Below are 15,140 nucleotides of genomic sequence, written 5' to 3'. Positions count from 1 at the left end.
GATAACCTTGGAAAGAAGTTCTAAAACATGGTGGTTCGGAACTGATGAATGTTTTGGCTCACTGTATTAATGCTTGGTCAAAGTGACAGATAGCAAAGAGGAAACCCATACAATTTTTAACTGATTTAATTCCACATGTTACTACAGAGCTGATCTACTGAAACTGAAGCAGATATGAGAAATACCATGCCTAGTTGCTACAGAATAGGTGCCAGGCACCAGAAACACTGAGGTACTACCATTATTCACCTTTTTATTGATATTATTTTAATTTTTCTGACAAAAATTAAAACCATTCACAGGATTTAAAGTGTATTTATACAACTCGAATTGGTTTTGTTCATTACCACATGATCATTCACATGCCAGTAAGAATGGAAAACATAACATGAGGCCCACATATCCAAAAATTAAAACTCCAAAGGTTATATGAAATGTTTTACACTTGCATTGAAAAAAGTGTTCATTTATAGTGAAGTGTGAAATAGACAATGGTAAAAATCTGATTATGAAACACATTGACTATGAAAATTAAATACAAAAGAGACCATAGTTCTTATATGTTAGTGTCTACCCTACTTGTATAAAAATTGGGTCCTGAGAGTATACAGAACCTTATATATGTGTTGAAGTAAGTCAGTGCTAATTTGCCTGATAAGGAACATAGAAAGAGCTGATTCTGGAAAATTAAACGAAGGTGAAGAAAAGGTATTTTTCCAAAATATAATGATGGAGCTGGCAGGTATATGGCTTTTTAAAAGAAAATTTGCTGAAATTTCTTGGCAATTCAGATATGCAGAGAACATAGAAAAAACACATTCAGAAGTCAGCATTTATAAAATTTTTTATATATCCTTTTTATAATTTTTCTGCTGGCTATGAGATTGCGTGAGAGGCAGTTGAATAAAAGCTGACAAACACTTAAACTTCATCCATTTTCTGAACACCCTATTCTTCTTAGGACCTTCTTACTCAAGTGGGAACACTACAAATGCTGACATTTCGTAATAAAAATGAGTAACTGTATTATGGAAATATCTAATAAAGTTTCAAAACTGAACTGTTCAAGTGAAAATGAAAGACATTTATGATGCAGTGATACATTATCCCACAGAACTGCAAGACAATATATATTTCTGTTTTCATAGGTTAACGGAAATATGGATTATAGGTTCTCCGAATTTTCATTGAAACGGATTTAATTTTGACTGCTTTATTGTTCATTGTCCATGTATCCCAGTGAATCCCAGTTGCAAGAAATCTACCTGTGTAGCGATGAACACCATTAAGATTTGCAAGGCCACACTGGTTGAACCACCATCCAGTGTTATCGCTGAAGTTACTGCAGCTCTTCACAGGCTGCTCTTTAATAGTGCACATTGGCTTGCATCCATCGTTATCAACGTCAAATGTGCTGAAAGGCATTGAATTCTGGTTATCTTCTTTTCTATATCCTCTAAATGCATCGCCTAAGTACAACAGATAGAAGGATAAAAGAGTTATTTATGGAGAAACATAACATTTCTCACTTGTTGCATTTCTCACAAGCTCTTCCTCTGAATTTATTAGAAAAATAGATTTTTTCAGAAGTGGTTCAAGAGCACCAAATAATGAGCTGGCAATGTGTTAAAGATGTAGGAAAGAAAAAGTATAAAATACTGAGAGGTAGAGAAGTTTAAATTCATTGAAACATCTTTATATTGTTGCATTTAGTGATGCCCACTAGCAATGAAGGTAAAGGCTTCTGTCTTCAAAGAGAGTGGAAGAAAAGATAAAACAAAAAGGGTTGTCAACTTCAGATTTTCCAGTGTGTGCCCAAAGCTCCAGAGTGAGTCATGAGATAAAATGGAATTGTTAAAGCACAAAGGTCAGTGACTACTGTCACTAGTCTGTTGTCTGACTAAAGAAATAATGTTTCTTACAAATACAGGTAAAGCACCAACACATTTAGAGAATAACTATTACATTGGTAATAAGGAACATTCTTGCATATTAGTAAACAAGCAAAAAAAACCAGAAAAAAGCAGTAAGACATATTGCAATACATAACACAAATCTTTGCACATTTGGTATAGCTATGATACTAAGGGTGGTCTGGAACTGTAAATTGATTTGTGTCTATGTATCAGCCAGTAACTGTAATACACTGTAGGCCTGATTTGTTCCAGTCAGCTACTTTCTCTGTCCTTTCTACACCACTGTCTGGGTACTTCTGAACCAACCAAACCACAACATCAGGTAGTCTTCCACTAACATCAGTAAATTTGGGATGACATAATGGACATCTGAAGAATTGGACCATGAGACAGAAGTGCAAAACCACACAAAAAATCCCTTATATATAATATATATACATATATTCTGCGGACTTGAATGCATTAAAGCTCATTTATCTTCTTTATTCATTTTCTTTATTAAAGGAGTGTTTATTCAATTATTCCATTAAAAACTTTGAAGCAGTAGAATAAAACTATTCTATTTTATGTAAAGATTGATGTTGGCATAACCAATTGCTACATTATTGACCATTTATCTGCATAAATGTTCATTATGTACCAAATAGAGAAAAACAGATTAGAAATAAACATTTTTAAACTTATCTTAATTATTACTCTTTTAATTATTTTTTTTCATATTAAAAAAGGGAGCAGCTATCTTTAAATACATTAAGAAGGGAATTCTTACCAGCATTTCCTGAATAACGCCCCAAGTGGATCTTAAAAGAACATGCTTCATCCTCTATCCAGAATCCATCATATGATGCATAGGCACGCTTGTCATTTTCTGATTCCAAATCCACATTAAGACTGAAACTAGTGGTTTTTTGATTAACTATGTGGAAAATCTTCTTCAGTCCAAGCCAAAATTCCCCTAAAACAGAAATAGTCAATAAAATTCTAGAAATGGAAAGTGTAAAGTTTCTGAACAAAGTGCAATAAAAGTTGTATAACAGGCTTATATTCCTTTGAAAGACTAATGAGGTACAGAGTAATCTTCCTACTTCATTGGGAAATCCATGGAAAGAATTCTGATGTATCCATCATCTTTTTTCTCTGACATTTTTAGAAAATTGTCCACATAACTTTCAAGCGTTTATCTTCAATATACCTTAGAAGACCACAAAAACTGAATGTGCTAAAGATCCACTTGATCGAGCAGAATTCAGTAGAGTTCCTAAGAGCAGTACTGAGAAATTATAAATGTTAGCATTCTGTGAAATGCAACAAAACTGAAACCCTATTACTGAGATTTGCTGCCTCTGCAAATCACACTTTTTTCCATATAAGGTTGTCCTAGATGAGCTGGACTTTTGTGTATATCTGAAAACTTGTGTGCTTCCATTCCAATCCCAGATAAACTCCTGAAAAAGCAACTGGTTTTAGACTTGCTGGATGAAAGCTGGCAGTAAAAAAGTATTATCACAGTTGTGTTGGTCTTACCTACTGAAATATTTCCTTTCTGTTTCTAACTTTGCATGCCCTATGACAATATATTACTGATTTTTCTCTGCTTTAAGGAAATATTTTGCAAATGTGATTAAAACCAACTAAGGCTTTTTTAAAAAAAATTCTGCAAAAAAGGGCAAGTATCACATTTTAAACACTTCTTGTGAGACTGAGGATGGGTAATGACTAAAGACTCTAGTAGGGTGATGGTCATTATTGAGAAGATCACACAATAGATTTGATGAAAAAACCCTTTTAAGTATAAATAGGACTTTTAAGAAACAAGAACTTTACTCTCTACACTAAAAATGCCACACAATTTAGTGGAATATAGCTCACATAAGGACAGCAAAAACGTTTGGTCTGAAGCACTTTAGAGTTAATACCAGAAAGGTCACCAAATCCATCCAGATATTCAGACCATGTTCTCTGAAATGGAATGATTCCATCAGTTCTTTTCTGAACCACAGTCCATCCACCTCCTTGAAAATCCATGTCACACAAAACCTAAAATAGACACAGATATGTTTAAGCATTCTTGAAGCAGGTGTTATGAAGAAAACATTTTAATTAAATAAAGGTTGACTATACAGAGTTTTGCTAAGCAACATACAAATATCTTAACCAGAAACTCAAAGAAGATAAAAAATTAAGCTGCATTATTTTCTTATATGTTCTTGTTGGACTGCTTTATTTGGATATTTCCTCAACCAGTAGAAACTGTTGTGTGCCAGTGTCTGCTATATCAGATATAATAAATACGCTTTGATAAATATTATTGTGTATTAATAATAGCACGAAATGGAAGCAACACACAATGTCATGTATTAATCATGCAAAATATTACAGATACAGGCACTAATGCTGAATATACCTTTATTTCAGCAAAGCAAAATAGGTGTTCTCTCTCACCATCGTACCTTCTCCCCCAGAAATACTGTTTTTGTGATGCCTGGGAAATGTAGAGCCCTTAATAAAGGTGAGGAAATTGAAACAGTAATAGCAATAACCCAGTATATAATAATTTATGCTGGAGCAGCAAAAAAGTCCACATAAGAAGGGGTCCCAATCCAGGAAGTCCCAGTGTGAACATTTAACAGCCTGCAACTGAGCAGTCCCACTGAATACATAAGATCAACTCTCAAATTTATGAGTCTTTGCTAAAATTTTTGCCCAACAGCCTGTCAAATGGCAATGGTCCAGCTGCCCTCTGCTCTGCTATGGAATATCACATTATATGGCACATTTTCTCCTCAGCCCATTTAACTTTAGACACATAATTGAGTTTCCTAAGTTAGGAATCTTATTGCCTTTGTCTCCCCTGTAATCTCCCTTAGACAGAGAAATGTGCATTTATGCGTGGCTCTGGGAAACCAAGATCAAAATCACCCTCTGCAGATGTTAGTCACCTCCACTGTCTACAGAAAGGGCCACTAGACCGTTGGCTGCTCTCTAGGGATTTCAGCTAAGTGGGATGTATCTGGTTCACTCTGGTTATTTTTCAAGTATGTCCACAGTGCCAGAGCCTGACCAGTTCTAACAGGGATTAGAAAGTCTGGGCATCCTAATGTAGAAAGGTGCATACTGCACATTTAGACAAGCACCACCTAAGCTGTTCAAAGTAGTTCTAGGGGATACTATGCTTAATTAGTGTTTAAAAACAGGCTCATTTGTAAGTGTCTCCCAATGTGACTAGTATCAGGAGAATTAACCTGGAAAATGCTTATAGCTATAGAGCCATTAAGCTATGTATGATAACAAAAGTTCCGAATATAATGATGGCTATCAATAAATCATAACAGTAAGCAGATGCACAACTGATAAAGCAGGAAGTTTTTGTTCGTGTTTGTTCATGAAACATGTATCAGAAAAGAGAGATTTGCAGTCTTAGCCAGCTGCTAAAAGTAAAGTCTAGGTGGAAGTCTGTTTAACCCTCAAAAAATTGTGGCAGTCTGAGCTTTATAGGTTGTACCCTATTGCCTGTACAAGCCAGATATTTTTCATTAAACCAAAGACTTGTTCCTTGGCAGGAACACATCAACATCATATTCAGAATCTCTGTGACTTAATATCTTCTCTATGAATGACAAGAAAGAAACAGGACAGAGCTGCCATGTGATCTAACACAACCTGGGGAATCTTGGATCTTCAAGTAAGTCAATGCCACTGGATGCTTTGAGCAATCCTTGCAACACAAATACTGGATGAATCATAGTAAGGGTTATGTGCATGGAAGAAAATAATGGGCTTTATTCTCTGGAGAATCATATGTTTATTTCAGTCACCCAAGGAGGGTAGAACTGGAATAAAAAGAGATATAGAAGATTCCAAAATGAATATTTAGATGAAAATACCTAAAACATTAAAAATAATCCCATTGCCTCATCTGCTGTCTTGAAATGATCGCATGCTTGGCTACTCCTGTCACTATGAGTCAGAAATACAGAGAGAAGCCCACTTGGTCACAACATCAGTCTTTAGTCCAGTATACATCAGTGGGAATGCTGAGAATTCTCAGAAGGAGACAGTTTGGTTCTACATGAAAGGTCATCAGCCAATTAGATATGGCACCAAAACATACACCAGCTAAGTAAAAATATGAGCTAAATCACACACAAAAACTAGTCACTGCTGTGTAGTTTCTTAATCCCTTATATGCTGGAAATAATGCAGTTTTCTTTCTTAAAGCCTTATAATAGCTAATCCACTTTACATCTTGTTTTATGCCTTATATTGTGCAAGATATGAGGGGCACAACTGTGACAGATACAACTTAAATTAAATGAGCAGGAAGGTGCTTCTACTGTGTATTTCTTCCCTTTCCATCTCTACTGTGTATAAGAGGTATATTCCAAAGAACTGTTTAGTTTGTCTGACCCACCTTAGAAATATCATTGATCTAAATTTACTTATTTAAAAATGTATCATAAAGTGATCATGATTGAGTTTTCCAGAAGTTAAATGGGTTTTAAATGCTTCACGTTTGAATGCTCAGACAAAATCTCATTTGGGACTAATGATCTGGAATGACGAGAATCTGCCACCAGCACTGAAACTGGACATTGTTATAGCTCCTGGAATTCAGGTTTCAACTAGCCCAAGTCAAGCATCAAATTCTGTACTCACTTTTTAAAAACATGAGGTTTTAGACATGAAAACATGAGAACAGCATCAAGTTTTCTAAATAGTTTTCTTAATTTTCTCGTATTTTTATGCAAATGATTCCAAAGACATTTCCGTTTAGTTTCAGTTACATTTGAAGGGCAGCTTATTGCTGAAAAGGTCCTCACTGAAATAAGTTGTTTCGTGCTGGCTTTGTTTTCTGTTTTTTTAGTTTCTTACTATGGTTTTCTGCGTCTTGGTATTTTCCTTATTTTGCTAGTCTGCAGAACTTCCAGAACTGTTGGCTATTAGCCCCTTAAAATGCATTAAAATTTATTGTTTGTGTTTTAATGTCTTGATATTTTTGTTCATCTATCATTTGTCTTGTGCCTTTTTTATGCTTCAACACATGGAATAATTTGCATTAAACGGTTTTCCTTAAAATAACATTCTTTATGGAACACACATATTTTAGATATTTTTCTCTTAGCACTTTTTGGAGCTATTTTTTCAGTTCTGTGTAACATCCACCAGACAAGAAATGAGACACTCATTTCATGAGTGCAGACATTTCTTCTCATTATTTATTGTTACCTTGTGCTTTTAATCAAATTATTATGATTTTTCTTTTTGTTTCTTGTTCTCCTTAAGGAACCTTTCCACTCATATAACCGATTCTCAGATTCTGGCAGTAACTTTAAATGTGGAAAAGTGTCAAAAATGCTTTTGAAGTGAAAGGAACTTTATCATTTCAGATTTATTTGACAAAAGCTGTAAATGAAATGAGAAATCACTTTTCTCACAGAGATTAGTCATACCATCTCTCAGGAAAAGTAATTTGGGTGAGGTATGAATATTTCCTCAATGGAATCCCCCTCAATCCAGAAGAAGTTCTGAAACAGATGCGTTTTGTGCTATGGTTCATCCTGGGGTGAGGCAGACAGCATTTTTTTTCACACTATAAATATGGTTGTTCTGTGAACACTTCTACCTATCTTTGCCCATTTTTTACCAGGAAGGAACTTGCCAGGGAGTTACAGATTTTTCCCTGAGCTCGCTGCATTGTAGAGAAAGAATGACAGGTTTTTCTACCAGGGGTCTGCAGAAACAAGTTTGTTTTTTCTTTTGAGATCCAGCATACTTCTGGAAGCCTTTTCATAACCAGTTTGAGCTCTTTTTTGTAAAATTTTGTAAGGTTCCAATTGGCTAGAGATAAAGGGATTCATCCTTTCTTTGTTATATATAAAGGAAGACTATAAAGTTAGATATTAAATTTTGCTATTTATTAGCTGGCTTAAATTCCACATTTTTTCTCCAAAAACTAATGACCCCAGCATGTACTGCAAAATTAAAGGTTTGAAAGTGCTGTATCTGTCTTTCCACTGTGTATAAGGACTTCCCTAAGTAGAATAGCCTGAAATGGAAATAAACAGACAAAACAAAGTATTCCTTGTGTTTGCATGGATCTGAATGTCCTCAGCCTGAGGAAATTAACCCAAAACTCTCTTCTCCTAGATGAGCCCTATAACTCTGAGCAATTACAGAAAATGCAGATGGTGATAGGAAGCATGACTGCTACAGTTCATGATGAATTCAATCTTTTGATTTGTCTTAAGAATGTATATCCTGCAAACTGGATATGAAAACTACAAGTTTAGATGCCTCTCTGCCCCAAGATTGAGTTATAATGAAGTTCAGACAACAGCTAAGCACCTACTCCTCAAACTAATGTACATCTGCACCCATATTTAGACACCTATACAATATAATTGTCCAAGCTATAGGCATCAGCGGAGTCTCCTCTCAAGAGAAGGCAACGCTATACAGTCATCCAGCAGAACAATTCAAAAAGCCAAAGGTCCCATTTTAGGAGCCAAATGGATCAGTCACTTGGCTCCTTAGTTTTCTGTCTGTAAAACAGAAAAGAACAGCACTCCTCAATGTACAGAAGTGCTGGAAAATACCTCGGGTTTTCCTCCTTGGTACATTTTTCACTGTATATGAAAACTGATGATGGGATCTTATGACAGAGATTAAATTTCTTTATAGAAAATGAGAAACTCATCAAAATTATAGTAATGGCAGACACATTTGAATGATTTAATACATTTCTTATTCATCTGTTGAGAAATTGTCAAGGAAAACACTTTAAATCTATTAAATATATTCTAAGTGCATATTCTCAAGCAAATTGTGACAGGTATCCTGAGTGATAAATTTATTACCTCAAAAGGATAATTTGATCCTTCTGGATGGATAATGTACAGACCAGTTGGAGTTTTTGAAACTGAACCAACAGTATCTTTAATATCGGTACAATCCAACCCTAGAGAACAAAGTATTTGATGAAGTTCATTAGCAAAATATGTTTAAAAAACTAAATACAGCTTAACCACATAATTATTACTTTTCTTGCTCATGTATGAATGATTTCAAATAGCATTTTCTTGTCATGCACACTTTAGAATCATATTTTGTCATGAATTTGCCTTATAAATGAAAATTCTGTGAACTCCATTAAGCTCAGAAAGATGTATAAATTATGTTTTATAAAGTTCTTTCTAATCTTAACAGATAAGATACAGAAATTAAATATTATGTATCTGGGTCATTTTACAGATTTTATTTGGGTAACACTTTTACTGAGAAAAGGACACATTTTCTGTGGAAGGATGTCTTTTTCCTGCAGGTATTTGTATTTATACTTGTAAAAGCCTTTAAGTCATAATGTATACAGAAAAACCCCTTTGCTTCTAAGTGTTAAGCCAGGTCTGTGTTAAACATACTGAAACAAGCAGTTTCTATGGCCAGTAGGACTGCTTCCTACAGTTGGGATAGACACTACAACGAAGATTAACTGCCCAGTGTATGAGTGACTTCCATCCTATTTGAAGAAGGATATTGAAAATGCAGGTCACACTTTCTTTCATTACAAAAGAAAGTGCCATTCTGCAACATCAGATAACTTACAAACTGATGATCATACTTGGTATTTTGCATAAAAATCAACAAGATGCTAAACAGGATGTGCAGAATTATCAGTTGCAAATGATTTATAGCAGTCTTTATGATGACATTCTTAAACAGTTCATGAATTTTCCAGAGTTTACCTCTTACTAACACAGAATAAATACTGTAAATGTTTTAACTGTTTAGCTTTGTTTTAATTAGTTCTTTGTCAAGATACAAAGATAAAAAGGGAAGAGGTCAAGACTAAATGTGAAAAACACTTACCGTGAGATTGAACTGCTTTGTAAGGAAGTGGATCCAAATGCTTCCTCAAAACATCTGCATTCAAAAGAAGAAGTCTGTTCATGAGTTCATTTACCTGCAAACTCAAATAAAAGATCTTTGATTAGGCTGCAGTGAGGAATTTTACATTCCAAAGATGTTAACTTTGGCTCCTAGTAAATATAATCTGAAGATATGTTAGTGATTCGCACCTTCATTAGGTGTACTGGTCTAATTTTTACTTTTTTAATCCAAAATAATTTTTAGAGACAATTCCAGTTAATTCCAAAAAATTCCTTCCATTTGATTACAGCTTTTTATCTGTACTGAGGGATGCACAGTGTTTGTAAACTACTATCAGAGTTAACAATAAAATAATACGTCATCTGCACAAATACAACAGGACTGGAGATAGCAACCAGTGTGGAGGAGTAGTCCTCCACTTACTCTACTGCCGCGTATAACACTAAACTGTGGGTCAGGTGATGCTTCTCACTCCTCGTAGAAATGGAATTCATGCCCTACCCGAGGTACAAGGAATGGTGATAGACACTCTTAATTCTACTGTTTTAATGACAGGATAAATGCTTAATGTTCTCAGTTAGACAATATCTGCAGTGATAAGTAATAAATAAAAATGTTTATGATAAAGGAAAAATTACCTGATTAGAAAGGTAATCCAAAGAAGACTGTTGATCATCCATCATGTTTCTTAACATTTTTTTTGTACTTCTTGCATATTCAACAAGAGAGTTCTGTAAATTTCCTTTAAAAGAAATATGTTCATCCACTTTGTTACCATAAAGCTAGAATATTGACTGAATTATGGCAACTTATTTATGATATCTGCTTGAATATTGAAGGTGTTTAACCTTAGGGTACCTAAAAATGAAACAAAAGTATGCAGGGACCACAGATTAAAGCTAAAGATGCTAAGAACCTCAGCCTCACTGGTAGCAGTGAAGACATCTTAAGAAGTGATGGCTCTTCTCAAGATTTGAAGAAGAGTTTCATCTTATCCTTGGGCAACTTGGATGACCAGTTAATGGATATCACAGAAATACAAATGCAAATGATAAAAGGCAGATATATAAGGTTTCCTGTCATCCTACATTTACTCATTCACTCTACTACTCCTGTTTTTTGGACTGATACTAAAAATTAATAAAAAGTAAACCTGTCAGGTAATTAATAATACATATTAAAAATCATATGGGAGAGACAAGAATGCTGACATTTTTTTTCTGAGGCTGATTACACCATTTGCTCTGTCATTTGTCAAGGCAGTGAATAGTGCAATGCAATGCTGCATCCGTATCTATAAAAAGCAAGCTGAAGTATGTATTTTTTCCCACTTTAATTAACCAACTAACGGACTGATTCCCACTTAACTTCACCACACCTAACTATGATGCTTAAGTGAGGGAGAGAGACCTACCACCATTCAGAGGGTAACACAGATCTAGGGGGACTGAGCTGCTGTGTGGATTTGCCTGTCTTCACCAGTGATTACAGAGAGACTAGCATGATTATATTTTGTCACACCAGCTGCACCCCAAAAAACAGCACCCCAGATTTTCTGAACAATACTCAGCCTGGGCAGCAGGGTCAAAGGCTGTCACTTGTGCTCAAGAAGATTAAAAAATAAATTAGCACAGCATAGCGTAGCATAGCAGAGGATTGCGTAGCATGGCATTGCATAGCTTGTCACTGAGAGTATTCTTTATGAATACATACTGCACATGTAATGTTTTTCCCCTCGTAAAATTTTAGCTTGAACATCACATGGTACAAGGCATTGTTCTTTTTGTTTTGAAATATCTGCAGATTTATTTTTCTCTTCTGCCTTGAGTGGTTCCTCCACAGCTCCAACATTCCTTGTGCCCTGTTGTACCAAACAATGGAGGGGGAAATAAATTGATCATAAAGCATATATAAAATAGATTAGTCTGCCAAAATGAAGTAGATTACTCCATGGGTCTTCCTTCCAAACCTGTTTTTTTAAAGCTTTTTCAAGCAATAATTGACAGAGCTGAGACCAAGGCCTCTTAGGTATCTTCTGCTTAGCCATATCTCAACAAGAGAAGGAGAGTGTCAGAGGTAAAGAATAGCCTCTATAAATTTAAAAATACCACCAACATTTCAGGTATTCTACCTGTGAGCGATGTGAACTGGAGGCAAGAACTTGAAAATCTTGTATTTGAGAAGCTCGCATTTTAGGAAACACCACACCCAACAGATATCTCAAATGCTAACAAAGTTATTTTCACTGGAAAAGAGCAAGCTTTTGGATTTACCATATTTTAGCAAAACATTTTCACTCTTGAAGTGTTACTTAGACTCTGATCATAGAAAAACTTGCACAAGTTATTAATCTCTGCACACAAGCAGTCCCAAGCAGATTTGTAGACAACCTTAACATTAAAAAAATATTTTAAATGCTCTTATAAAGAATAAAGGGACACTATTGACAGGCACACAATTATCTGAAATAGTAACAATAAAAGCATGGGTAAAATTAGTTACACTTATTAATGTTTTTTTAAAATAGTATTTTCATCTTTAATATTTTTTCTTCCATCGTGCCATCTGACATAAAATAAGGGAATGTCTCTGACTCATCACTTCAGGAAATGCTAAAAGTAATTCCTGAAATACCCGTCATTGTCAAAAGACAAACATCTTTTAAGTCTTTGTTTGTTGATTATATAATCTCAGCAAAGAATTGTAGCATGCTCATACACTGTGTTTTCAAATGTAAATACAATCCTTAGAAATGTAAAGAGTTTCATGAAAAAGAAGACTTATTTACACTTGAATACATCTTCAACATAATTGTTTTCCTTTCCTGCTTCAGGTTTCTCTTTCTGGTATCGACACTACACTGACAAAGCACTGAACAGTTTTTTCCCTGACTTTTGCTTTTAAAAAGTGAAAGTAAAAAATACATAAAACTGTTTAAAATATATTTTACCAAAAAAAAAATGTTTCTGAATTATTAATGTAATTGCAATTTGTGGCCAGAGATAAATACTAGAGAACTAAAAGAAAATGTTTCTTTAATTTTGAAATAAGCACAAGGCAGTAAAATTTTCTAAGAGTTATAAATAGATCACTCGAAACTTATAGATCACTTGAAACTGTGATTTGTTCCAGGGCTTTATCACAGCTACTCACCAGATGTTCAATTAAATACTGTCAAGCAAATATTTTTAATCAATATTTATTTTTAACAAAAGCCAACATGAAACAGGCAATTAAATGGGACCTCAGCAATTCAAGCAAAAACCATGACTCTGCCAAAACCAATAGTTACTCTGCATTTACAGTTATGCAGATGAGATTAAAAATATGGCCTAAGAACTGATCTGTGATAAAGGACATTAAGATAAAAATATTTTAATATAATGAATATTCCTACAATTTCAATGTAGTTTCTTTTCTCTTATCTGAAAATACCTGATTCTTCTGTATTTTTGTATCTCTCCTGAATAAAGCAATCTACATTTTAAGAATATCTGTCACTTCTCTGAGAAATCATTGTTACATTAATTATCTTATCTAAGCAAAGAAATTGAAAATCTTACCTTAGATGAACAAGTCTTGACATTGCTTATTACAGTCTCTCCTAAACTGAACAAAAAAATATTAAGACAAATCAGTGAAGTTACCCTAAAGCAGTTCATCTTTTACTTGAAGAAATGCAAATGTTTTTTGACGAGTTTCAAATTTCCGTGGAAAAGATTGTACACTATGAAGTTCTGAGCTAACTATTTGGGAATGTCTACGGCACAAAAAGCAGCCAACACATCACTCCTTTAATGTCTGGATTTAATAAAACACATTTCAGTTGCACAGTAGATTTTATATACTAGTGCTTGTATCCTGAGAGCAATTATTGCTTATCACCTCTACATGACACATCAAACGTATATATTTTCATTGCGATAAAACTGTGACAGATTTTCTTATATGCTATTTTTGAGCATTAGTATATATTTGGTATTGAGTAGTCTGGGCTAATTGAAAGAAAAACTAGTATTAATTGATGTTTTTACAAAGGTTTTTATCTCTAAAATGAAGGTGTTTATATTGGTGTGGTGGTAGTGCACTAGAACAGCCTGTGGAGGCAAGTTTAGAATATGTCCTAAATGCAAATCCAAAATAGAAAACTGAAAAATATTACTTTACTTTGTATTACATGGGAAATTGTTTACCAGGAGGATAGTAGCAGTTTCTTGGTCTCACTGGTAGCCCATCCCTAGGAACACAGGTATTGAGAGTGAGACAATCATTGAAATATAATGATTTTTATCCCTGAAGAATGTCAAAGTACAAGCAAATGTCTTGAAAAAGAAGAAAATTAAATGTAGTCCCCAGAAAATTAATTAAAGCTACGAGGCACTTACAGTTTTCACACACTCAGATCCACTGGTTTTGTATGTTAAAAACTGGATATGATATTTTAACCAAAAAGCAAATTGTTTGGAAACTTCATAAAGGTCCAACAGATTTTCATCTCCTCATGCACATTAGATAATTTGAATTGTTTGTGATCTGGCTGAATGAATAAAGCCTTAACTTCTAATGTACCACTGGGAGATACACTGTCTAAAGTATTGTCAGAGTACACTGTTTAACATCACTTACAACACTGGTCCAGCCAATGTTCCAAATTTGTCTCAATGCTGTGGTTCATCTCCATCCCTGTTTGAAGTTGGAATACTCTGGAAATAGCTTTTGCTACAAAGAGATTCAAAAGCAATTGGGAGCGGTTAATAGAGTTTCAAATCCAGATTTTAGTTTCATGTTTTCTTTCAAAATAGCTAAAGGGCACTAAGCACCCGTACCCGACCTCTCCCTGAGAGGAGCACATTCGACTGCCTGTGAAATTTTTAACTTTAGTTCTTCAGTATCTCAAAATCAAATTTTTAATTTGTTCTAAAGTACCTCATAGCACATCACAGTTTTCTGATATAAGAATTACTAGAATTTAACTAGTGTATCAGTTGATGCTCTCTCAAGAAGATGGACGCTGATCCATAGTTCAGTCTGAGGAAGAAGGTGAAAAGATTTTCAAGGCTATCCATATATGACATTAAGGGGGAATGAACAGTTTTTATTCCTTTTTCTATGTACAGAAATAGGAAGATGTTGGAGAATGGCTTTCAGAGCAAGGCTATGGGTCTGTGCAGGAGCTGATTACAGCCATCTGAGGTAAACAAAGGAAAAAAACCCAGGGTATAGTTATGCTAACAAGGAAGGAGATTAAGGGCACAGTTATGCTAACAAAGGACTGGTATGTTAACAAAGAGAGAAACTGAGGTACACAACCTTGGGAAAGAAAGCAAGCCAGAAGAA

General features: G+C 34.6%; 1 protein-coding gene across 1 annotated transcript; it reads right to left on the bottom strand.

Annotated features, from left to right (window-relative positions):
- Window positions 1–401: 401 nt before the first annotated feature.
- ANGPTL5 (angiopoietin like 5) lies at window positions 402–13,465 on the bottom strand. The gene is made up of 8 exons (XM_074932403.1): window positions 13,367–13,465; window positions 11,517–11,664; window positions 10,442–10,545; window positions 9,783–9,876; window positions 8,774–8,874; window positions 3,833–3,953; window positions 2,686–2,871; window positions 402–1,469 (listed from the first exon to the last, which is right to left on the bottom strand). The coding sequence occupies exons 1-8, from the start codon at window positions 13,463–13,465 to the stop codon at window positions 1,150–1,152; spliced, it is 1,173 nt and encodes a 390-aa protein (XP_074788504.1). The 3' UTR covers window positions 402–1,149.
- Window positions 13,466–15,140: the final 1,675 nt, after the last annotated feature.

Source organism: Athene noctua, chromosome 1 (assembly GCF_965140245.1).
Source record: "Athene noctua chromosome 1, bAthNoc1.hap1.1, whole genome shotgun sequence".
In the NCBI taxonomy this organism is placed as follows: Eukaryota; Metazoa; Chordata; class Aves; order Strigiformes; family Strigidae; genus Athene; species Athene noctua.
This window is presented reverse-complemented; position numbering and strand designations above follow the sequence as displayed.